The following is a 24,784-nucleotide window of genomic DNA, read 5'->3' on the forward strand; positions in this document are numbered from 1 at the left end:
ATCATGCCACAGTTAAGCATGAATACCCCACTCAGACACATTATACTGACTCCGAGCCGCTGATCAGTCCTTGTTGTACCCATTAATGCCGAGCGCCGGGCAGGGAACAACAAGTACCACATCTTACGTGTTTTGGTATGACGCGGCCGGTGATCGAACCCGCGACCTTCAGCTCTCCAGGCGGACACTTTAACCACTACACCACGGATGCGGTTGTGAAAATAGGAAGATAATGATAATGTTTTAAACAAATGACAGTAATATCAGTTTTATCACGTATGTAGTTATGTGTCTCTTGGATGGTGTATTTCTCCTACTTTGTTTCGTGTAAGTACATTCAGGTTTCACAACTCACCACAGAAGACGAACACCGAATAATAAGATCCAGTCAGCTTCATTACTTGAACTGAAGCAAAGAAGAACTCATATCAAGACGATTACACGTGCAAACATACTAACATCATAGGGCATAGGTCTCACTGATTTATAGAGTATCTTACCAGCTAATGGTGGGCCAATGAGGTTAATCACTCCTGTACCAAACTGAATGCATCCAAATCCATATGCTAGGTTCTCCAGTCCAACTTTCTCCAACGTAACAGGTCCAAGGATAACAAATATCGACGTTAAGTAAGCACCAATGCAGATGGAGTAGAGGTATCTCCCTTCAGTCGAATGGACCATGAATGGAAGAAGTAGAGTTACGACAGCTGATAACCCGCAGTTACCTGCCAGCACAAGCACTGATCCGATACCAGGGTCGTTTGTCATAACACCAACAAGAACCCGTCCTACCAGACTTCCTGTTCCTATAAGCGACATGGACATGGCAGATTCTTGGTGTGTTGCACCGCTGAAGTTGAAGAAGTCAGCCATGAAGGTCATAATAATGCACAGAGACATACTAAAACAACACACACCTAATCCAAAGTAAAGAAAGTGATTGTTTGTCAAAATTGTACTTTTAAAGTGCGCGAGAGACTTCACACATGAGGACATAAAGCTTTCTCGTTTTGGGACAAGTTTTTCCTCCACTCGAGTTGCATGTCTCTCCACCTCATAGGCAGAAGGTCGGAGAAGCAGCCCACATATACATGTGTGAAATGAGATGGCTCCCATCATCATCTGTGCTCCGTTCACACCATACCAGTCGACAAAAGACTGGACAAGGCGAGGATGTACAAGCATTCCTATGCCAACTGCGGCAAACGTTATTCCAGAAGCTATGCTGGTGTTCTCTCGGAACCAGTAACCAATGTTGATGGTGGTGGTGGTAAAGGCCATACCACGACCAATACCTGCAACAGATGAACATCACTGTAAAACCTGAATATGTCCAACTCTTTTACAAGGTAAAGGGTCAGACCAAATATTGGAACATAGACATACATCCTGTGCAAGAACGTTTGTCGGTAAATGTTAATACCACACCACAAGCGACAACTTGCACGAGCCACACATTAACGTCGGGTAGCATTCTTGATTTATACACTTTCAAGCAGGGTGGACCATGATTCCTTTCGGTCTTATCAAATCGCTTTGTCAGTTGTGATATTTTATGTGTGAAGCACCAATGCTGCGGAGCGTCTATGGGCTACTGACAGCAGAGGTAATTGTGCAATGACAATACGTTTCATGATTCTCAGTTTGTTGACTCTTTTCCCCGTTCAGTTTTACGATGACAACACTAGATGATCGGGTTAACCAGACACCAGGCCCTTCAGAACGGAGATCAAATTGCTTCAGGCCACTTGCAAATAGTACTTTTGCCAACAGATAATGAGTTTTTCAATGGCGTAAACAACGAGGAATCTGGGGTAATCGTTGCTTGTTGCTTGTTCAAATTCGTCATCGACCACTTGGCTACACCTGGCCAGGCACTACAAGAAGAGGGGTACGGACTCTCTCAGATCGTCACTGGGAACTGCTCGTGACGTGAATAAACGTTCGACAAATCGGGGCAGTACTGTGCAAAACGAACGGTCATTCAAGATCGTTGGAGACGTTAAAATATGGTACTTGTTGGTTCTGTCTGGCGATCGGCATTAATGGGTACAACAAGGATTGGTCGGCTCGGAGTCTGCGGGTATGGTATCTCAGTGAGTTAGCACTATAAAACCAGCTTAAGTCCGGGCTCGTACAAGCAGACACACATATGAGCGAAATATTCTTAAGTACGACGTTAAAACGCATTTCACCTCATCTCAAGATCGTTGGCGGTTATAACATCTACTCTCAATCTTCTATTCCTTATCAGCATGCAAATATTATTCCAAACAAATATATGTTACAATTTTGGAAGTTGTTACATTACGTCCGGGAACCCATTTTGCTTGAGGAAAAGCGCCAAAACGCTTCGTGAAAGCTTCCAAACAATGTCATTTGCCAGGTTACCACAATTCAATTGAAATAACTGTTCACATTAAAGATGCGTATTTTTTCGCTGAAAGCCCGAAATGTTTGCCATACAATCTGATCAGTTGAACCAGACAGTAACCTTCCTGTTCGGGTTTAGGAAGATAAATACCAAATATTCTAATGGAAAAGCAAGGGTTGACGTCAAAGCCATGGAAGATAGAGAGAGAGCTGATTGTCACGATACGCCACGGAGAAAGAGCTAGTGAGCTGTCGGTCAAAGGAAGCCATGAAATGAAGAGCTTGAGATGGCAGTCAGATAAACCATGAAAGGATGAGTGGGAGGTGACAGTCAAGTTATTATTTGATGTTGTTAGATGAAATATGACTTACCCAGTATGCAGCCGTATGTGATGAAAAGAAAAGTGCTGTCAGACGTTAAGCCACCCAATAAGAAGCCACCTAATGCAGAAAGTCCGGCGATGACGGTAGTTATTCGACAACTGGTCATACTAACCAGACAACTGCCAACAGGCCCTGAAAATATATTGCTAGATACAGAATTCTGAGGTTTGTTAAACTATGTGCATTCATATATACAATAGTATACATCTCATTGTGTGAAGATGCATAAATGATCTATCGAAATTTGGAAGTACGATACGCATTAATAAGGATGTGTTGATGTAACTATTATAAAACTAAACTTTAGCCGCCGATTTCGAAAGTACAGAGTTGTTTTTTTATGCAAGTCAATATCCGATGATTGATTCGTCTTCACAATAATTACCTACTGTAAATCATGGCTGAGATTAGCTGATAACCTTAAGCAGGAATGGCATATGCAAGTTGATAATTTGTCAGATTCCTTTTTATACAAACAGTTTAAATCTCTTTTACAAGTTGAAACATATCTTATGTCATTCTTACCATTACAGTTTCAGGTTGTTTTAGCCAGATTTAGATGTAACTTTAGAATTGCTGTTAATAAGGTAAGATACTCCTCTACATTGTATGGCGATAGGTTGTGCCAGTATTGTTTAAGACAAGGGAAGTATTACATTGAGAATGAAGAACATATATTATTAATCTGTGAACAATATCATCAGTTGCGGCATAATATACTGGGCATATGTACATGTAATTCTGATATTAAATTTGTTAACTTAATATCAGCTCACTTCAGTCAGTTGAGAAAGATTTCCTTATATTTATTTAAGGTCCAGCAAATTATTTACAGGAGTAATATATAATTTATATAAATTTTCCATGGTTTTAAAATGTATTTTGTACAATGCGCAGAATTTATATGTCAATATGATTGTATTTTGGGCCAGTGGCCTTTATACTGACTAAATATCTGTCTGTAAATCATGGCTTTCACAAAAGTGCCACAATTGTCACAAAGGTTACACTATGTGCATCCAAATTGTTGACCGTAACTACACCCAACCCACTCACCAACACACATAAACAGTTACTAGAAGTGCCTCGTGTTTACAAGAGATCCATCTAATGTAGAACCATCAACGACGTACCTCCAGCAGCGTGCATCATATTATTGACAGCCATCAACCAGGACAGCGTGCCGACTTCATACAGACCGGTGTCCTTGAAGGCCACTAGAAACACGCCGTTAGAATAGTTGGTGGAAGGACAGAACAACAGTGTCAAAACCGAGACTCCTATAATCGCCTTCTGCCAGTGGCCTTGTCTTGGTCGTTTGGAATCAGCCATAACCGCTGAAGGATGGGCGTGAGCTGACGGCTGAAGTTGTATCCAAGTACTATCTGCAAGACAAAGAAGAGTGGTAAGTAGGTCATTTACTATGCTTTCAATATAAGATAAAACAGCATTCATCCTTAATTCCTGACATCCGCGGTAAATAATGATTCAGAGATAGCTAGTTATGACGGGTTTTCGAACAAATTTATCTCAGTTGTTACGGAATTTCCTGCAACTTCTCATTAACAAAACATAACACGTGTCATACACTCGGGTCCTTAGGTTTTTATTTTAAATTGTGGAAACATAGATAAGCACTGGTACCGACATGTACCAATGCTTATCTAACTGTACTTACTACTTGCTGCGGACCATCTACATATACCCATACAGGTAACAGTATCACAGCTTAATACACAGTGGTGTAAACGTTATAGTCGTGAAAATAAGAATTCACACATTTTGTCATTCGTTTCATCAATGTATTATCATTCCGAGTTTATTAGCTAAACCCTGTTTACAGGAATCATTGCAACATGTCCTTAAAGAGGGATGGTGAAAATACTAGATTAAAATTGTAAGTATGAGTTGTGATCACCATTTGCTTTGAAACCGTAGGGGCAGCGATCTCGCCTTGAAGACACAAGATGGTTGGAAAGAGCCTGTAGGATATTGTTCCAAAAGCCAGCTCATGATTGATTCATGTGAGCTTGCATTACCGGCTTCTTCAGCTCCGTCTCGTCCAAGGCATGGTGTATGGAAGAACAGATGGCCATGGCAGTACAGCAATGATATGCTGCGCCAGAATTTGTTACAACACGTGCAACACGAGTATGTGATACCACTCAATACTACTACACTTCCACCCAAACTGTCGACGTTGTAAAACGCAAGCATCCGTAAAACGTTCTTCTGCACGACCATCAGAGCAATCAGATGAAACCTGTACTCATCTGTAAACAATCTACGATATCAATCTTGTCATCAGAACCACATTGCATAGCTGTCTACAGTGCCCGACGTATCGCTGACGTGCTATCTCAGCTCATTGCGTGCAGTTATGACACTAATATGTCTCAACCAAGGAATAATATACATTAAAAGTCCGGCCACCTTCAGTTGTGCCATTCCTAATATTCAGAAGTTGATTTTCAGCAAACCATGGCATTGTATAAACGTTCTAAAAGGTTTAATATGAGCATAATGGCTATACAACCAGTGCTGTTGACCAGAAAAATAGGCATCCAAATATGCAACATGCACGTACTGATGGTAAATCACGAGATATCTGGGAGATTTACATGTTTTGAAAGATACATTGTTCAATGTTAGAACCAAAGTTCACGAAACACTATACCCACCAATCCCACACCAACAGTTTTAGATGACATATATGTGTATCCTGTTTGTGTTCATTGATATTGGACTCACAGAAACATCTTTGTCTGGTCAGCTTATAGAGACAAATGGAAGGCAGCACTGCAACACAAATTTGACTGAAGTAACGGACGAACACTGCAAGTACACTTTTGCTGTTATTTCTGACCGCCTAGACTTGCTCACCTGGACCTGCTCACCTGGACTCAGGTCTTATCGACTGTAACATCAGTGATCAAAGATTGCAAATATTCATACGTGGGGAGACTGCATTCATATCAGCTTCTTATCCGACACATTTTGTCATTTCAAACTACTGACTGACCCAGAAACAACTGTTATGCAAAGTCATTGCAGAGTTGTGTAAACCGCTGATGTCCCGATTCATATGCACGACTACCTGTGGGTCTGCAGGGTTGTTGGTTGACCTTACCTATTGATGTTCTGATTATGGAATACAAGAAGGGAAACTGTTGCGTCCTCACCCACACAACATACAAAACGTATCATAATTAACGAAAGTGCGCCAACGCTTCATGCCTCGCTTTGCTGCATTGTCCCACTTTGAATAATTATTTTGGTCAACGTAAAAGAATGCAAGGCCAAAATATGTAATATTTTACGCCAATTTTAGTTCCAAATGATACCAAAATTACCAACGGGAACAAGGTTGCTTTTCCCGAAATGGATACACACCTTTGGTTGTTCATTTAGAAATTGTCAAATATCTGTATCGTCGGTGTCTTATATTTTAGGGGGCGGTGGAGTAACTGAGTGGTTGAAGCGTTCGCTCGCCAGGCTGAAGACCCGGGTTCGATTCCCCACATAGGTACAATGTGTGAAGCCTATTTCCTGTGTTCCCTGCCGTGATATTGCTTGAACATTGCTAAAAGCGTAAAACTAAACTCACAGATTCTTGCTATTTACCCAGTGGGTCATAACACCAATAGATATATAACCCTTTGCATTTCTATTTCATATAATTGTGGTCTCAAATCGAAGAGTAGGCACTGTTTGCCCCACTGGACGGCGAAATTCGCTGTTAGAAAACTCCAAGAGCTATACCCATGCATCAAGTTCTTCCCTAAACAGTCGCGAAAGAACTGAAATACGGTTCAAAGCTTTGCGGCGTTAAACATTCTCACTCACTCAAGTTCATGAATTATCCGTGAAAGTTTGCGTCCTATGGTAGACACTATGGTCGTTTCTATGGTGGGTTCAAATACCCGTACTTTCTTTCTTTGTTACCACCATACCAATAGCAATAAACAATACTCATTTCTCATAGTCCTTTGTACGAAACGACTCTTACAAGTTTTGTAAATTAGGAATATGTACTCTCCCAAATAGAAACGCACAGATAAGGTTTCTCATATATAATCTGGTGTGTTCAAAGTAGGATAATCCGTTTGATACAATATCATTTGCACCGAAAATACACAATGAAATGGTCGATATAATTCACTCAGTGATGACGTCACTTCTCGAGTGAGCCTTGTTCTCAGTACCAATTGTGACCACAGTGTGCCTCCCCAAACGCTCTGTATATCCTGAGTATGGATGGTAGGAGTATTTGGACCCGAGCTTGTGGAATCCTCGCCCTGCAATGTGTGTGACAGTTGCACGGCTTGGACTTGTGCCCAAATACCGTGTGTCAAGCATCCGACTGCATGAACAGAAATGTTTGGGAATTTGGGAATGTTATATCTTGTACAGGAACAAACCAGATTGTTCTATACAGAAACGCATATTCCCAATTTATGTGGGGAAGTGACTGATGACATATTGTAGACATGACATCAGGCAATACACGGAAAACTGACATATGCTGCGATGAAAGGCTGTATCCGTGCGAAAATCTAATATGCCGAAATTTCACGTTGCTTTAGTTATTTCTCTTTACTTAGGTTTTCTGTTTATGAGTCTTTCTCGTCTCATTTCGAGCCTTAGAAAGAAATTTAGAATCAAGGGAGAATCTTGATATTTAAGTTATTTAAGGAAACTTGAAATAACAACAAAATACGAGAAAATATAAGAAATGAGAAAAATTCCCAATTTCGGGTTTTAGAATAAACTTCTTTGTTTATCCAAGTCATCCAAGCTGTTATACAAGAACGGTCAAATGGGCATTGTATAAGCAATAATTCTCAGATATATAGAGAAACAATCGATGGCAATATTCTCATACAAATAGGTATTAACACAGTTGGCCTTACTAGAATAAACTTGAAATGACGAAAAACAATCGGAATTATGAAAATATGGAGACATTTCGGTCTGAAAAGATTATGCTACCTGCGTGGCACCATTAGGCTTTGGCGTTCTGTTCATAGTACACAGTACAAGTAGTACCATGTACATGGTGAGCCCCACCGGAAACCCAGAGCCACGGTCCAACGTAAACAGGCACTGTGCAATGTTGCTGTGGCAATGCTAAGAAATATAAACCGTGGTTTAGGGCCTATTCGATTATGCTAAACCGGTTTGGGTTTCTGGAAAACCATGCACTCGATTATGTCGAAACCAAAAACTGGGTTCTGAAACTTCGAAACCATCTTCGAGGCAGGTTTCGCAGTTTCGGTTTCGCGTTCTCTCATAACAAACATGGTGGAAACCACCACGCTAAGCTGCATTTGCATGCGCCAAGTTCAATTGACCTTGGTGGCAATAAACAGCAGCAGTTTCTGTGACCAAAATAATGATAAAAACCAACTGAGAACTAGGAAAATATTATTCAAAACCCCAGTCTACTGAACATGACTATTTTATGTAAATTGTATACATATAATTACTTGTAACAGTATCATTACGCCTCCAAAGTATCTTATCTCTTTATTATTTGTTAATTCACTGATAAAATAACAAAACAATTTGCTGCAATCCAATTCGTTCCACATATATAGTAGCTGGGACATTTTTGGGGTATCCATTTTGAAACCGGATGGTGAAACCATCCACTCGTTTATAAAAATAGAATTTAGTTTCACTTTGAAACGATGTATCCGAAACTAGACACTCGTTTATGACAGGAGAAACCAGTTTCAGGAACCAATACCAGTTTCGCAATACTCGAAGAGGCCCTTAGTGTAGCGTGTCATAATGCTAGGGAAAGATTCAATAAAGCCAAACGGCGATTTTAAAAATTAAAATCTGTTGATAACAAACGCGTTTATAGACTTGAATCCAAGAATTATAAAAACTGCATGGATAAACATATCACACTGTACAAAGATGAATTAGATAAAATGTTGAGAGAAAAACAGAAACATGACCCGAAAGAGTTTGGAAAATTTTAAATGGCATCCAAATAAAGAGGATGACAATTCTTTTTTAGATATCCACGTACTTTACGAACACTTCAAATCATTGAATGAATCAGAACAACACGAACAAGGAGATAACGATAATGCTGACAATGCTCCTCACATTACATGTGATGTTTTAGATAGAGTCATTGCGAAAGAAGAAATCATTTCTGCAATAGACTTAATAGAAATTGAATAGTCTATAGCTAGTGTTGACTTTATGGTTCCATTATTAGTTGAACTATTTATTCTCATATTTGAGAAGGGTGTTTTACCAGAATCATAGTTAACGGGAATAATGAAACCGATCTATAAGAAAAAAGGCTATAAATCTTATTCTAACTCATACTTAGTTGTTTCGGAAAATTGTTCACTAACATATTAAACAACCTCCTTTCAGATTTCTTAGATACTAATAATGTTTTAACACATGCCCAAGCCGGGTTTAGAAAGTCATTCTCCACAATGCATTTATAATTTATAATCTGATGCAAATTTTGAAAGATAGGGAACACAAACTCTATTGTGCCTTTACAGACTTTACAAAAGCTTTCGAAACTGTTTGGCGAGTGGGATTGTGGAAAAAATGCAAACGATTCGTATAGAGGGTAAATTCCTGAATCTTGTTAAATCAATGTATAACAATATCAAATCACTTGTACAGTGTCATAATGATGTATCAAACTATCAGTCAGGGGAAAATCGGTCACCATTATTATTCTCCATTTTCCTAAATGATATTGAATCTCATTTACTTACTTCAGCCTTAATGGTGTAAATCTAAACAATATTGAAGACGAAGATTTGGTGATATTTGTAAAGTTGTTAGTTTTATTATATGCAGATGATACAATATTATTTGTTGAATCGCCAAAGGACTATTGTGATTCATGGAAGCTAAACGTGAATATTATCAAAACTAATATAGTAATATCGGTGGAGGACCATCAAAAAGCACAAAAATTAAATTTCATTTGGATGGTAAATCACTTGAAATAGTTGATAGTTATACCTACCTCGGTATAACGCTCCATTGAAATAGAAAACTCGTATCAAGTATTAAAACTGTAAGCAATAGTGCTCCAAAAGCAAAGTATAGTTTAGTGAAAAAATCTAGAAAATTAGACTTGCCTTTAGACTGTTTATTGTTAGCATTTGACTTAATGGTAATACCTATCTTGACCTATGGTGCAGAGGTCTGGTCTTTCGAAAACCTTGAAGTTTTGGAGAAAATTCATTACAAATTCTTAAGACTCATTACAGGATTAAGAAATTCAACCTCTCGTTTTATGCTGTATGGAGAACTAGGAAGATTCCCTATTACAATTATGATATATAAACGTTTATTAAACTTTTAGCACAAGTTAACTTACCAACAAGGTGTTTTTAAGCTTACGAACTTAGTTTACAAGTATTTATCACTTCAAAGAACAATGAATAAACAAGATAATCCCTGGCTCTCGCACGTTAAAAATATATTGGACAATACTGGACTCTCGTATGTTTTTGAAAATCCCTCAATTTGTACACCCCAGTGGCTGGTTTCAAAAGTTGAAAATATTCTTAAAGATCAATTTATCCAAAACTGGCACAATGACATTATTTCTAGTCCCAAGGGAATTTACTATCAGCACCTAAAGCCATTTCCTAATTCTGACGTATGTCTCCTCTACCCAAAACTGATTTCTTTACCATTATTGAGATTTAGAACATGTAACCATAGTCTACCTATTGAGACGGGCCGCTGGTATAATATTCCAAGGGACGAGAGAATTCGAATGTGTCAACTATGCACCATTAAAAGCATCTCAGATGAATATCATTATATACTCATGCCAATAATGGTTGTCACACACACACACCCCTCCCCTCCCCAACCCCACCACCCCTCTCCAATAAAAAAAATTGAAGGGGGTGACATCCATTATTGGCATGAGCATATATTTCATTGCAAAGCATTAGATACTTTGAGGAAACAATATTTACCCTCCCATCTAACCTCTTTTCCCAATGAAACAAAGTTCACGAAAATATTATCTGTAAAAACATCTCGAGACATAGTAAATATATCAAAATATATCCTACATCTATCATCTCTTGTCAGAAAAATTGTTAATATGTTGTTTTCTGCCATCTTGAATTTGAATTTGCATTTGTATATATGTTTACAATATATGCTCTTGTACTGCCAAGATGGTTTATGAGATTAAAGAATAAGCATTGAACTGGTAATTAGTCTCTCAAAACACGTTTATATCCTGTTGTGTGTGAAAGTCAACTCTACAATGCTGGGTTTCGATTTCGTTAATTAATATTAGATGTGTTTACTTTCATTACTATTATCCAAAGTTAAGAATATTTAGCATCATCAGAGTGTATTCGAACATTGTGAATTCAGTTTTCGATAAGTCATTTGTGATTCATTACAGGTATTATATAGATTCAGAACATATTTCCTCAATGTCACAAACATTTGTTTTGTGAATTCTTTTCACCGCTATGGCCTTCGTTATCAGCTGTAAAAAATCCGTAGGATAGTTTCGTGTTGCCATTTGATTGCTAGCATCGGGAAGTTTTTTCCAGAATTTTAGAAAAGAAGATCAAGTAGGTAGATGTTTCCAGGAGGATAGAGTACACCACTGACACAACCAATGCCACCGAGGTAGATGTTTCCAGGAGGATAGAGTACACCACTGACACAACCAATGCCACCGAGGTAGATGTTTCCAGGAGGATAGGTATGACACAACCAACGCCACCGAGGTAGATGTTTCCAGGAGGAGAGTGTACACCACTGACACAACCTAATGCCACCGAGGTAGATGTTTCCAGGAGGATAGAGTACACCACTGACACAACCAATGCCACCGAGGTAGATGTTTCCAGGAGGAGAGTTTACACCACTGACACAACCAATGCCACCGAGGTAGATGTGTTCCAGGACACAACCAATGCCACCAAGGTAGATGTTCCCAGGAGGAGAGTTACACCACTGACACAACCAATGCCACCGAGGTAGATGTTCCCAGGAGGAGAGTGTACACCACTGACACAACCAATGCCACCGAGGTAGATGTTTCCAGGAGGATAGAGTACACCACTGACACAACCAATGCCACCGAGGTAGATGTTTCCAGGAGGATAGAGTACACCACTGACACAACCAATGCCACCGAGGTAGATGTTCCAGGAGGAGAGTTTACACCACTGACACAACCAATGCCACCGAGGTAGATGTTTTACCCACTGGCCACCAAGGTAGATGTTTCCAGGAGGAGATTACACCACTGACACAACCAATGCCACCGAGGTAGATGTTCCCAGGAGGAGAGTGTACACCACTGACACAACCAATGCCACCAAGGTAGATGTTTCCAGGAGGAGAGTGTGACACCACTGACAGGAGGAGAGTGTACACCACTGACACAACCAATGCCACCGAGGTAGATGTTTCCAGGAGGAGAGTGTACACCACTGACACAACCAATGCCACCAAGGTAGATGTTCCCAGGAGGAGAGTGTACACCACTGCCACAACCAATGCCACCAGGAGGTAGATGTTCCCCGAGGAGGAGAGAGTGTACACCACTGACACAACCAATGCCACCGAGGTAGATGTTTCCAGGAGGAGAGCGTACACCACTGACACAACCAATGCCACCGAGGTACTGTTTCCAGGAGGAGAGTGTACACCACTGACACAACCAATGCCACCAAGGTAGATGTTCCCAGGAGGAGAGTGTACACCACTGACACAACCTATGCCACCGAGGTAGATGTTTCCAGGAGGAGAGTGTACACCACTGACACAACCAATGCCACCGAGGTAGATGTTTCCAGGAGGAGAGTGTACACCACTGACACAACCAACGCCACCGAGGTAGATGTTTCCAGGAGGAGAGTGTACACCACTGACACAACCTATGCCACCGACGTAGATGTTTCCAGGAGGAGAGTGTACACCACTGACACAACCAATGCCACCGAGGTAGATGTTTCCAGGAGGAGAGTGTACACCACTGACACAACCAATGCCACCGAGGTAGATGTTTCCAGGAGGAGAGTGTACACCACTGCCACCACAACCAATGCCACCGAGGTAAATGTTTCCAGGAGGAGAGTGTACACCACTGACACAACCAATGCCACCGAGGTAGATGTTTCCAGGAGGAGAGTGTACACCACTGACACAACCTATGCCACCGAGGTAGATGTTTCCAGGAGGAGAGTGTACACCACTGACACAACCTATGCCACCGAGGTAGATGTTTCCAGGAGGAGAGTGTACACCACTGACACAACCAATGCCACCGAGGTAGATGTTTCCAGGAGGAGAGTGTACACCACTGACACAACCAATGCCCTCGAGGTAGATGTTTCCAGGAGGAGAGTGTACACCACTGACACAACCAATGCCACCGAGGTAGATGTTCCCAGGAGGAGAGTGTACACCACTGACACAACCAATGCCACCAAGGTAGATGTTTCCAGGAGGAGAGAGTACACCACTGACACAACCAATGCCACCAAGGTAGATGTTCCCAGGAGGAGAGTGTACACCACTGACACAACCTATGCCACCGAGGTAGATGTTTCCAGGAGGAGAGTGTACACCACTGACACAACTTATGCCACCAAGGTAGATGTTTCCAGGAGGAGAGTGTACACCACTGACACAACCAATGCCACCAAGGTAGATATTTCCAAAAGGAGAGTGTACACCACTGACACAACCTATGCCACCGAGGTAGATGTTTCCAGGAGGAGAGTGTACACCACTGACACAACCTATGCCACCGAGGTAGATGTTCCCAGGAGGAGAGCGTACACCACTGACACACCCTATGCCACCGAGGTAGATGTTTCCAGGAGGAGAGTGTACACCACTGACACAACCAATGCCACCGAGGTAGATGTTCCCAGGCGGAGGTAGGGTTATCTCTTTAGCCGGAATTGCGGGTAATACCAAGGGCAACATTGCCTGTGTCAATCAACAGTGAACCAAAGCGTCCTCCTTCCTGTGAACTTGTGTTTGTGTTGCTTTTACTCTCCAGTTGGCCTCATCCAATAATGTACTACTTACCAATTACCTTTGGCTGTTGATGTCATCTGTTGCATAAGTATACATGCATTATACTTCTCATCACTTGGCTGTAGTCATTTAGTTCAATAAACAAGACTTTGTTATCCGTAAAGTTATATGTTTCGTTTCTGTGTTACTTCGTATCACATACCTATATTTCACAGATGGCTGAAACTCGAGACATGTGTCACAGGTTGGTTGAAAACACAATACCTCAACAATAAAGTCACAACCATAAAATGGATGGTTTACAACATGTCCTCCATCGGGTGGGACAAGAGCGGAAAGAGTTGGTCACGAACTCAGTTGATCTATAACTCACAGAGAAAATAATTATCCCATCTATTTAGCAGACAATGTAAAAGAGAAACATCCTCGTGTGTATTATATTTACAGCCACTGAGTTCGACGGCGTGTTTAATACGGGGTTTATCAAGGCTGCATAGTATTTGCCAGAACAACCCAAAGTCGGTAATCTGAATTTCGGCTTCAGTTAGTTCCATCTGCTTCCCGTTATTGTAAGTGTATGGTGTTACTAGGGTCTACGCAGTGGCTATAACTGCATAGGTCCTCACACGAACTTGTGAGATGGCCTCGTAACATCCTTTACCTTTTAGGTGCTAGCGACACTGATTTCACTGTATATCCTACAGCTGATTGTCACAAGCTCCATTGATCTCGAATGACTGCTGAATGATTATGTTGTAAGGGAGGCAACTGTAATGTACCGCGTGTCACTTACTAATACTTACAAATAGAGAAAGTACATCAACAATAAAACTGGCAGTTAGGGAGATCATCAGGGACTTAATTAAGTGAATGTGTGGATTTAACGTCGCTTTGAAAGCATTTATCATTATGGCGGAGCTCAAAAGATGACACCAGTCTTTCACTTAATGGATACATTTGTGACCTCATGAGCCAATACATGGTGCAAACAAATCAACGATTTTGAAATGGCTTATTTTGTGAATAAAACTTTGAATAAAAGGGACGCATCCGTGATGAACGTCAACAAGGACAACTCAAGTTGTGACATAGTTGACACACGTACTGATCTCCTGTCAATATTCTACTATTAATGATTTCTTTTGCAATATTGGTTGTATAGTATCATTGGCTTGTTCAGTCTAAGTAAACTTAGGCTCAGTATTATTCGTGACACTGCTATACTGAGTCTAACAAAACCTAGTAGAAGGTCGCGTCAGCTAACCTTTGAGCGACCTATGACCGTCCAATCAAACGCGAGACGGCCGAACGGATATAACCAATCAGACAACGACTACTTGTTAGGGTTCGGCGGGACTTACAAAACGGTTTTTGGATTTTCTCTTCCCTGGTCGCTGACGCTGATCTATCAACAAACGAAAATCCGCATAAAACACAGATATTTGACCTGCAGTATATACGCTTAGGGGTTTCTAATGACATGGTTACTATTTGCTTATATTTTCGCAAGATGACATCCTTGCATATTGACAAATACGCTATTTTCAGCGACTGTTTACTCATTGCGTGTATCACTCGGACGCGATCGTGTGGAAAATAGCATTCGGAATCGTTCGAGTTTTTGAGGTAAAGGTTCAAACGGTATGTGCGAATGTTAACTTTCGCGATTTGGTAAGAGTGTTCATTAAGCATTGAGTGTGAGTCACGAGTCGCTTTGCACCTTTCTGACTTTCAAAATGTAATTTGGGAATATTACTTCAGCAGAATAATGTTGGGACATACTCTCAGTTATCGCCTAACCTTTGTGTGGTGTTCTCTCGTAGGAATCACTATGAAAACGTGTTCTAAGCACCGGTATCATTTAGGTAAAGGCAAATGTTGATAAGTGTATATGCTACAAATGTTCTCAGCAATCTCAGTAGCATCATCCCCACATTACAAACAACAAGTAGTAGATACTAGCGAGTACCAGATAACTCCCCAGTTCCTGGTAGCTTATGGTCGTATAGCCTTTATTGTCAACTGTGCTCACATGTGTGAATATCATAAAAGACCTTCTGAGAAGGTTCATACATTCGTTTCCTTAAAATGCTCCCCATCGTTCAATGTAACAGTTTGATTCAGTAGTGAATCAGTTGCTGCTTCCCCCACTGTGGACAAACCACACGGTTCATCGATGACTAGAGACGCCGACAGCAGAGGTCCCCGCTTTGGGTTATTCTTTTCAAAGTCTATGTCTTTAACTACTTCCGATAGAAACACACACACACTTGTAGCAAGAAGAAGACCCGCTGGAAGAAAGAAGAAAAATATGTGTTTAATTCCATGTTTCACGTGGTTAAATGTTTTTTCAAGAGTGATATATGATTCTATGAAGGAAAACCAAGTTCTATGGATAGTCAACTTCTTTATTGCATTGAGTGCGACGTTTCGGCGTAGGTTCTAACACCGTTATCAAGCTCTAGCTTGGGAGTTGCTTCATAACGGTGTCCTTCATCTTTACAACTATTAAAATGCCTCGCAAAGAACTTAAGTATGCTATGATCCCCACTTACCGGCAAACACAAACGCTGCATAGTAGGAATCTGTCAGTTTCCTTACTTGAACTGCAGTTAAGAGGATATCACATTACAAACAGCATACACAGCATAATCATAATATACCCTGACAGTTTGGTTTTGAAGTGATCTCAACGGTGCATCAGTACACATATTCAGATACATTGGTACTGGAATACAGGCAAAAGAAACCCAGTTCTACCTGCCAAGTGTAACAAGTTAACACAAATATATCAGACCAATATTTCAGTTCCTCATACTCGTTAGAACCGATTACCGCGTCCCCGTCATCACTCAGTTTCACTCAACCAATCAGGACTGGATGTATCTACAAGCTTAGGATGCTGGAGAACGCTCTGGCACCAACCTTGTACACAGTGTCATGACAGTTGTTCATTTTATTTAAAGTTGGGTCAGTTCTCATCCAGCTTGTTTGCAAAACAGAATAACACTAGAATATATCCTGAACAAATGATAATGGTAATGACTTGAAAGACGGAACCAAACAACTGGATCAATAATATGAATTACCTGCTACAGGTGGGCCTATCAGGTTCATTATTCCGGTACTGAGAAGAATGAATCCAAATCCATATGCTAGGTTCTCCAGTCCAACTTTCTCCAGCGTAACAGGTCCAAGGATAACAAATATCGACGTTAAGTAAGCACCAATGCAGATGGAGTAGAGGTATCTCCCTTCAGTCGAATGGACCATGAATGGAAGAAGTAGAGTTACGACAGCTGATAACCCGCAGTTACCTGCCAGCACAAGCACTGATCCGATACCAGGGTCGTTTGTCATAACACCAACAAGAATCCGTGCTACCAGACTTCCCATTCCTGAAAGTGACACAGCTAAGGCAGATTCTTGGGGCGTTGCGCCATTGAAGTTGAAGAAGTCTGGCATAAAAGTCAAGATGATTGAAAATCCCATACTGAAAAAACATACCCCTAACGCGATAAGAAGAAACGGATAGTTTGTTAAGATTGCCCGCTTGAAATGAATAAATGACTTAAAACATGACATCTTACAACTTTCTCCTCTTCTCTCAAGCTTATCGGTCGCCACAGACCGTTTTTTCTCCAATTCATAGACAGAAGGTCGAAGAAGCAGCCCACATATACATGTGTGAAACGAGATGGCTCCCATCATCATCTGTGCTCCGTTCACACCATACCAATCGACAAAAGCCTGGACAAGGCGAGGATGTACAAGCATTCCTATGCCCACTCCGATAAACGTTAGTCCAGAAGCCATGTTGCTGTTCTCTCGGAACCAGTAACCAATGTTGATACTTACAGTAGAAAAGGCTATTCCACGACCAACACCTGAATCAGCAGAAAAAGAGATGTTGATATAAATGTTTCTTGAATATAGGTCGATGAACATGTTAGTGTACAGATACTTCTATCATGCTCTTTGGTCATAGTATACGTAGTTCAAAGAAGATCAGCACAAATGTTAGTTTTGTTTTGGGTACTGCTGATATTCGTGCACTTAAAGTTTCATGTCTGACTGGCCTTAATGTTGAGAGTGGTCATCAAGATCTTTACCCAGAATGCAGCCAAACGTCACAAAGAGTATCCTCATATCCGAAGTACAGCTTCCCAAGGAGAAACCAAGAAAGGCAGAGAGTCCTGCGATGATGATGGCCGTTCTGCAACTACTTAAGCTGATCAGAAAACTGGCAACAGGTCCTGTCATCGGAAAAATACAAATGAACAGAATTAATCACAACAGCATTCCAATATGTATTGCCTTATTATCGTCGCATGTCAGTAAGTAAAACAACTAGACTGAATTCTTATACGAAACATAACTTCTATGTTTTCATTTCTGTTATTTTGCTCTTATTGATTTTACGAGTGGGGGAGTGGTAGTGACTAGAGTTTAAAGTGATTGTTGTTTAGAACGTAATTTTACCGATTAACTAGCTGTATTAAATAGTGCATGCCGTTAAATGGTATCCCACAACCAACCTTTAATCTTACACGCATTGATGAGATCGAGGTATATTTCAACATATAATTGACCGTTTTCACTTTACACTACTTTCGGTTTGAAAAAGTGGATTGGGGTAGAGGTTGAATAGCACATATCGCATATGGTGGACGAAATGACGATAAGGCCCATATGATCCTGGTAACAGTTACAGTACGAACATGTCACAGTTTTATCATTGACACAATATCCTGCTGTCATCTTCTCGAGTTACTTAAATATTTTAGGAAGAGAATAAAAATAAACCCTAGTTTTGGACAGAACGTAGACATAAACGTAAAACATTTCACAACGTGATACTTAACACATAAATCTGCAAATAATGCACTTAACTATCGACACAGTTCAAAGGAAAAACAGAGGTGCAAAACAAGTAAGCACATGGATAAGAGGGATAAATCAAAACATACACTTAAACAATTGTGGAAGATTTTCAATAAAGTAATAGACAGAAACCAAAAGTCGGAAAAACACGATATTACTGACATTTTAAAACATTTCCAGAACATTAATGATGGTGAACACCACGTGGATGATTTGGAAATAAATGATGAAACAACGTTTTAGATTATGAAGACAACGTGTTGAATCGGGAGAAAACGTTTGATGAAATAGCATAGTCCAGTAAGAGTCTTAAACGTAACAACGCCTCAGGCACCGATAACGTTGATAATGACTACCTTATTGGTTCTTTTAATGTCTTTGGAAATGTATTTGTTGAATATTTCAATTTGATATTATCTTCAGGAATATTACCTGAAGCGTGGCTTTCTGACTCTACAAAGGGAAAAGTATCAAATCAAATCCGAACGCTTACAGACCCATCACAATACTCAGCTACCTTTGGAAACCTTTTTACCACTGTTCTCAATAATATATGTAAACATGTCCTGGGGATAAATAATATTTAAAACTTCAATCCGGATTGAGAAAGAGTTACAAATTATTAAACAAAGTAAGAGAAATATATAATGCGCTTTTACTAATTTTAAGTCTTTGATAAAACAGATGGGTTATGTCATTCAGTACTAAAATGTGTAAATTCTTCCAGTTGGTTCAACATATGTATGCAAATATAAGATCATGCGTGTCTACAGATGGTGTTGTATCAGATTATTGTCCGTGTTAAATTTATGATCTCTGTTTTTTGTCTCTTCGCCAATGATCTTGAAACATTTTTGATGAAAGACAGAACACTTCGCTCCTCCCTATCCCTCTTGTTTTAGTACACACTCCCACCAAAGCTCCCGTCGTTGTGATACATTTGCCTGAATCAGAATGTTGTTGTGAATTTGATTTGATTTGATTAATGTATAGTCACAAGTGGTACGTGGTGAAATAAATATTTTTCCCTCTAATAACAACTATTTGTGCTTTCAGTAGATCTGCGTGTTATTCTTCTGCTCAGCTTTTGTACTCTCGAATGTGACAAGAGAATGGCTGCTGACATTGAGCCTGGTTAAATGGCACCCACCTCCAACAGCATGCATCATGTTGGACACTGAGACCAGCCAGGAGACCGTCTCGGCGTCATACAGGCCGGTCCTCATGAAGGCCATCAGGAACACACCGTTGGCATAACCAGTTGACGGACAAAACAGCAATGTTGATAGCGAGGCTCCCACGATCACGTGACGCCATGGATCGCGTTTCTTCTCCATAATGTAATGCAGTGAAGGATATGTTATCTGTATGCGTAAAGAAACATACACTTCAAATAAAGAAGGTACAAATTATCATGACATTGTTGACGATCATCTGTTTCACTATGTCAGTAAGATCACGGCAAAAGAAAGTTTTCTGAGAATAACGAAGAAATGACGATCAGATGAAAATGCGAAATGCCTGTAACAATCGTGATATGGCGATAACAATTTCGTCACAACTTATCCACCTGTAATAGAGAGTAAGCTCTGACAATAACAATGTCATCACAATTTCATCTACCTATAGGGTGAACTCTGACGACATAATGTCGCCACATTTTTGTGTTCCTGTATTATGTTCAGTTTAAATATAATGTCAGCCACCTGTATTATGTTCAGTTTAAGTTATACCTTAACTATGTCATCATAATGTCACCCACCTGTATTATGTTCAGTTTAAGTTATACCTTAACTATGTCATCATAATGTCACCCACCTGTATTATGTTCAGTTTAAGTTATACGTTAACTATGTCATCATAATGTCACCCACCTGTATTATGTTCAGTTTAAGTTATACGTTAACTATGTCATCATAATGTCACCCACCTGTATTATGTTCAGTTTAAGTTATACGTTAACTTTGTCATCATAATGTCAGCCACCAGTATTATGTTCAGTTTAAGTTATACGTTAACTATGTCATCATAATTTCACCTACCTGTATTATGTTCAGTTTAAGTTATACCTTAACTATGTCATCATAATGTCACCCACCTGTATTATGTTCAGTTTAAGTTATACGTTAACTATGTCATCATAATGTCACCCACCTGTATTATGTTCAGTTTAAGTTATACCTTAACTATGTCATCATAATGTCACCCACCTGTATTATGTTCAGTTTAAGTTATACGTTAACTATGTCATCATAATTTCACCTACCTGTATTATGTTCAGTTTAAGTTATACGTTAACTATGTCATCATAATGTCACCCACCTGTATTATGTTCAGTTTAAGTTATACGTTAACTATGTCATCATAATTTCACCTACCTGTATTATGTTCAGTTTAAGTTATACGTTAACTATGTCATCATAATGTCACCCACCTGTATTATGTTCAGTTTAAGTTATACGTTAACTATGTCATCATAATGTCACCCACCTGTATTATGTTCAGTTTAAGTTATACCTTAACTATGTCATCATAATGTCACCCTAGTGTATTATGTTCAGTTTAAGTTATACGTTAACTATGTCATCATAATTTCACCTACCTGTATTATGTTCAGTTTAAGTTATACGTTAACTATGTCATCATAATGTCACCCACCTGTATTATGTTCAGTTAAAGTTATACGTTAACTATGTCATCATAATTTCACCTACCTGTATTATGTTCAGTTTAAGTTATGCGTTAACTATGTCATCATAATGTCACCCACCTGTATTATGTTCAGTTTAAGTTATACGTTAACTATGTCATCATAATGTCACCCACCTGTATTATGTTCAGTTTAAGTTATACGTTAACTATGTCATCATAATGTCACCCACCTGTATTATGTTCAGTTTAAGTTATACGTTAACTATGTCATCATAATGTCACCCACCTGTATTATGTTCAGTTTAAGTTATACGTTAACTATGTCATCATAATGTCACCCACCTGTATTATGTTCAGTTTAAGTTATACGTTAACTATGTCATCATAATTTCACCTACCTGTATTATGTTCAGTTTAAGTTATACGTTAACTATGTCATCATAATGTCACCCACCTGTATTATGTTCAGTTTAAGTTATACGTTAACTATGTCATCATAATGTCACCCACCTGTATTATGTTCAGTTTAAGTTATACGTTAACTATGTCATCATAATGTCACCCACCTGTATTATGTTCAGTTTAAGTTATACGTTAACTATGTCATCATAATGTCACCCACCTGTATTATGTTCAGTTTAAGTTATACGTTAACTATGTCATCATAATGTCACCCACCTGTATTATGTTCAGTTTAAGTTATACGTTAACTATGTCATCATAATTTCACCTACCTGTATTATGTTTCAGTTTAAGTTATACGTTAACTATGTCATCATAATGTCACCCACCTGTATTATGTTCAGTTTAAGTTATACGTTAACTATGTCATCATAATTTCACCCACCTGTATTATGTTCAGTTTAAGTTATACCTTAACTATGTCATCATAATGTCACCCACCTGTATTATGTTCAGTTTAAGTTATACGTTAACTATGTCATCATAATTTCACCTACCTGTATTATGTTCAGTTTAAGTTATACGTTAACTATGTCATCATAATGTCACCCACCTGTATTATGTTCAGTTTAAGTTATACGTTAACTATGTCATCATAATTTCACCTACCTGTATTATGTTCAGTTTAAGTTATACGTTAACTATGTCATCATAATGTCACCCACCTGTATTATGTTCAGTTTAAGTTATACGTTAACTATGTCATCATAATTTCACCTACCTGTATTATGTTCAGTTTAAGTTATACGTTAACTATGTCATCATAATGTCACCCACCTGTATTATGTTCAGTTTAAGTTATACGTTAACTATGTCATCATAATGTCACCCACCTGTATTATGTTCAGTTTAAGTTATACGTTAACTATGTCATCATAATGTCACCCACCTGTATTATGTTCAGTTTAAGTTATACGTTAACTATGTCATCATAATGTCACCCACCTGTATTATGTTCAGTTTAAGTTATACGTTAACTATGTCATCATAATGTCACCCACCTGTATTATGTTCAGTTTAAGTTATACGTTAACTATGTCATCATAATTTCACCCACCTGTATTATGTTCAGTTTAAGTTATACCTTAACTATGTCATCATAATGTCACCCACCTGTATTATGTTCAGTTTAAGTTATACGTTAACTATGTCATCATAATTTCACCTACCTGTATTATGTTCAGTTTAAGTTATACGTTAACTATGTCATCATAATGTCACCCACCTGTATTATGTTCAGTTTAAGTTATACGTCATAACTATGTCATCATAATTATACGTCACCTACCTGTATTATGTTCAGTTTAAGTTATACGTTAACTATGTCATCATAATATCACCCTACCTGTATTATGTTCAGTTTAAGTTATACGTTAACTATGTCATCATAATTTCACCTACCTGTATTATGTTCAGTTTAAGTTATACGTTAACTATGTCATCATAATGTCACCCACCTGTATTATGTTCAGTTTGTTATACGTTAACTATGTCATCATAATTTCACCCACCTGTATTATGTTCAGTTTAAGTTATACGTTAACTATGTCATCATAATGTCACCCACCTGTATTATGTTCAGTTTAAGTTATACGTTAACTATGTCATCATAATGTCACCCACCTGTATTATGTTCAGTTTAAGTTATACCTTAACTATGTCATCATAATGTCACCCTAGTGTATTATGTTCAGTTAAAGTTATACGTTAACTATGTCATCATAATTTCACCTACCTGTATTATGTTCAGTTTAAGTTATACGTTAACTATGTCATCATAATGTCACCCACCTGTATTATGTTCAGTTAAAGTTATACGTTAACTATGTCATCATAATTTCACCTACCTGTATTATGTTCAGTTTAAGTTATACGTTAACTATGTCATCATAATGTCACCCACCTGTATTATGTTCAGTTTAAGTTATACGTTAACTATGTCATAATGTCACCCTAGTGTATTATGTTCAGTTTAAGTTATACGTTAACTATGTCATCATAATGTCACCCACCTGTATTATGTTCAGTTTAAGTTATACGTTAACTATGTCATCATAATGTCACCCACCTGTATTATGTTCAGTTTAAGTTATACGTTAACTATGTCATCATAATTTCACCTACCTGTATTGGAGGATAAACACTGATGAAAACGAGATTTCCAGGGTACAGTGTGCGAAATCGTTTCCAAATTTGGCTAGCCAGTCGGACAAGCTATGCCTGAAAGTTATCAGCCAACAAATTATTTACTTGCCCGGAATTTGAAAGTAGAAACTAAGCAAAAGATTACAAAAATAGATGAGAATAAGATACTGTCGGCATGACACGAATTTCAGCATTAAGTTACAAATATAGTAAACATTTTTATACATTTTAACCTTGCAGTATTTAAAAGTGTATTAAACAAGTGTATTATAACTTAACAAGTGATAGTTAAGTTAAGTTAACAAGTCACAGAATGATATATTTACAAAAGAAAATTCACTAGCCAGTCGGGCCAGTGATGGTGGAGATTTAATGGTCCGACTATATTTTTACTAGCGGGCCAGTGGCTATATAAACTGACGTGCAAAAGAAAATACACAGGTGTTATTGTTGTTGCAAACCCAAATATGCGTTCTAACTAATAAAATTATTGAAAAACATTGATTGTATAGAACGCAACCATCATGTTTCATTTGCCAAAATGCAGCCAAAAACATTTGTACGTGTTTTTTACGAATTTTTGCACAATTGTGATTATTGTCCCATGCACCATCACTTTTCTGACAGAGAGTATAAAACCTGTTTGTCGTGAAGACTGAACAATCACTTGACAGAAATCTCACGAGGACATTGCAAGGACATTGGGTTGCACAAGACAAACCATAATTCGGCTGTTTAACCGTTTAAGTACGACAGGCCAGACATGTGATCGACCCATAAGTGGACGTTCCAAAGTCACAACACCCCAAGAGGATCGCTATCTGCGGGTTATTCACCTACGCAACTG

General features: G+C 38.9%; 1 protein-coding gene and 1 long non-coding RNA gene across 3 annotated transcripts in view; one reads left to right on the forward strand and one right to left on the reverse strand.

Moving 5' to 3' along the window:
• The first annotated feature begins 244 nt into the window (after window positions 1-244).
• On the forward strand, window positions 245-24,027 carry LOC124255730. The gene is made up of 3 exons (XR_006892742.1): window positions 245-257; window positions 10,471-10,475; window positions 23,958-24,027. It is a non-coding gene; the product is annotated as an uncharacterized LOC124255730 (long non-coding RNA).
• Window positions 15,751-24,784, reverse strand: part of LOC124255728 (monocarboxylate transporter 12-like) — a 61,449-nt gene continuing 52,415 nt past the window's right edge. For both annotated transcript variants that reach the window (XM_046689633.1, XM_046689634.1), the window contains 5 exons: window positions 19,829-20,042; window positions 17,907-18,050; window positions 16,884-17,681; window positions 16,350-16,400; window positions 15,751-16,085 (listed from right to left, as the gene is read on the reverse strand). In XM_046689633.1, the coding sequence (XP_046545589.1) occupies window positions 15,862-16,085; window positions 16,350-16,400; window positions 16,884-17,681; window positions 17,907-18,050; window positions 19,829-20,015 (1,404 nt within the window). In that variant the 5' untranslated portion in view covers window positions 20,016-20,042 and the 3' untranslated portion in view covers window positions 15,751-15,861. The remainder of the gene's footprint in view (window positions 16,086-16,349; window positions 16,401-16,883; window positions 17,682-17,906; window positions 18,051-19,828; window positions 20,043-24,784) is intronic.

This window comes from Haliotis rubra, unplaced genomic scaffold (assembly GCF_003918875.1).
Source record: "Haliotis rubra isolate DU_JTF1 unplaced genomic scaffold, ASM391887v1 Scf607, whole genome shotgun sequence".
Classification (NCBI taxonomy): domain Eukaryota; kingdom Metazoa; phylum Mollusca; class Gastropoda; order Lepetellida; family Haliotidae; genus Haliotis; species Haliotis rubra.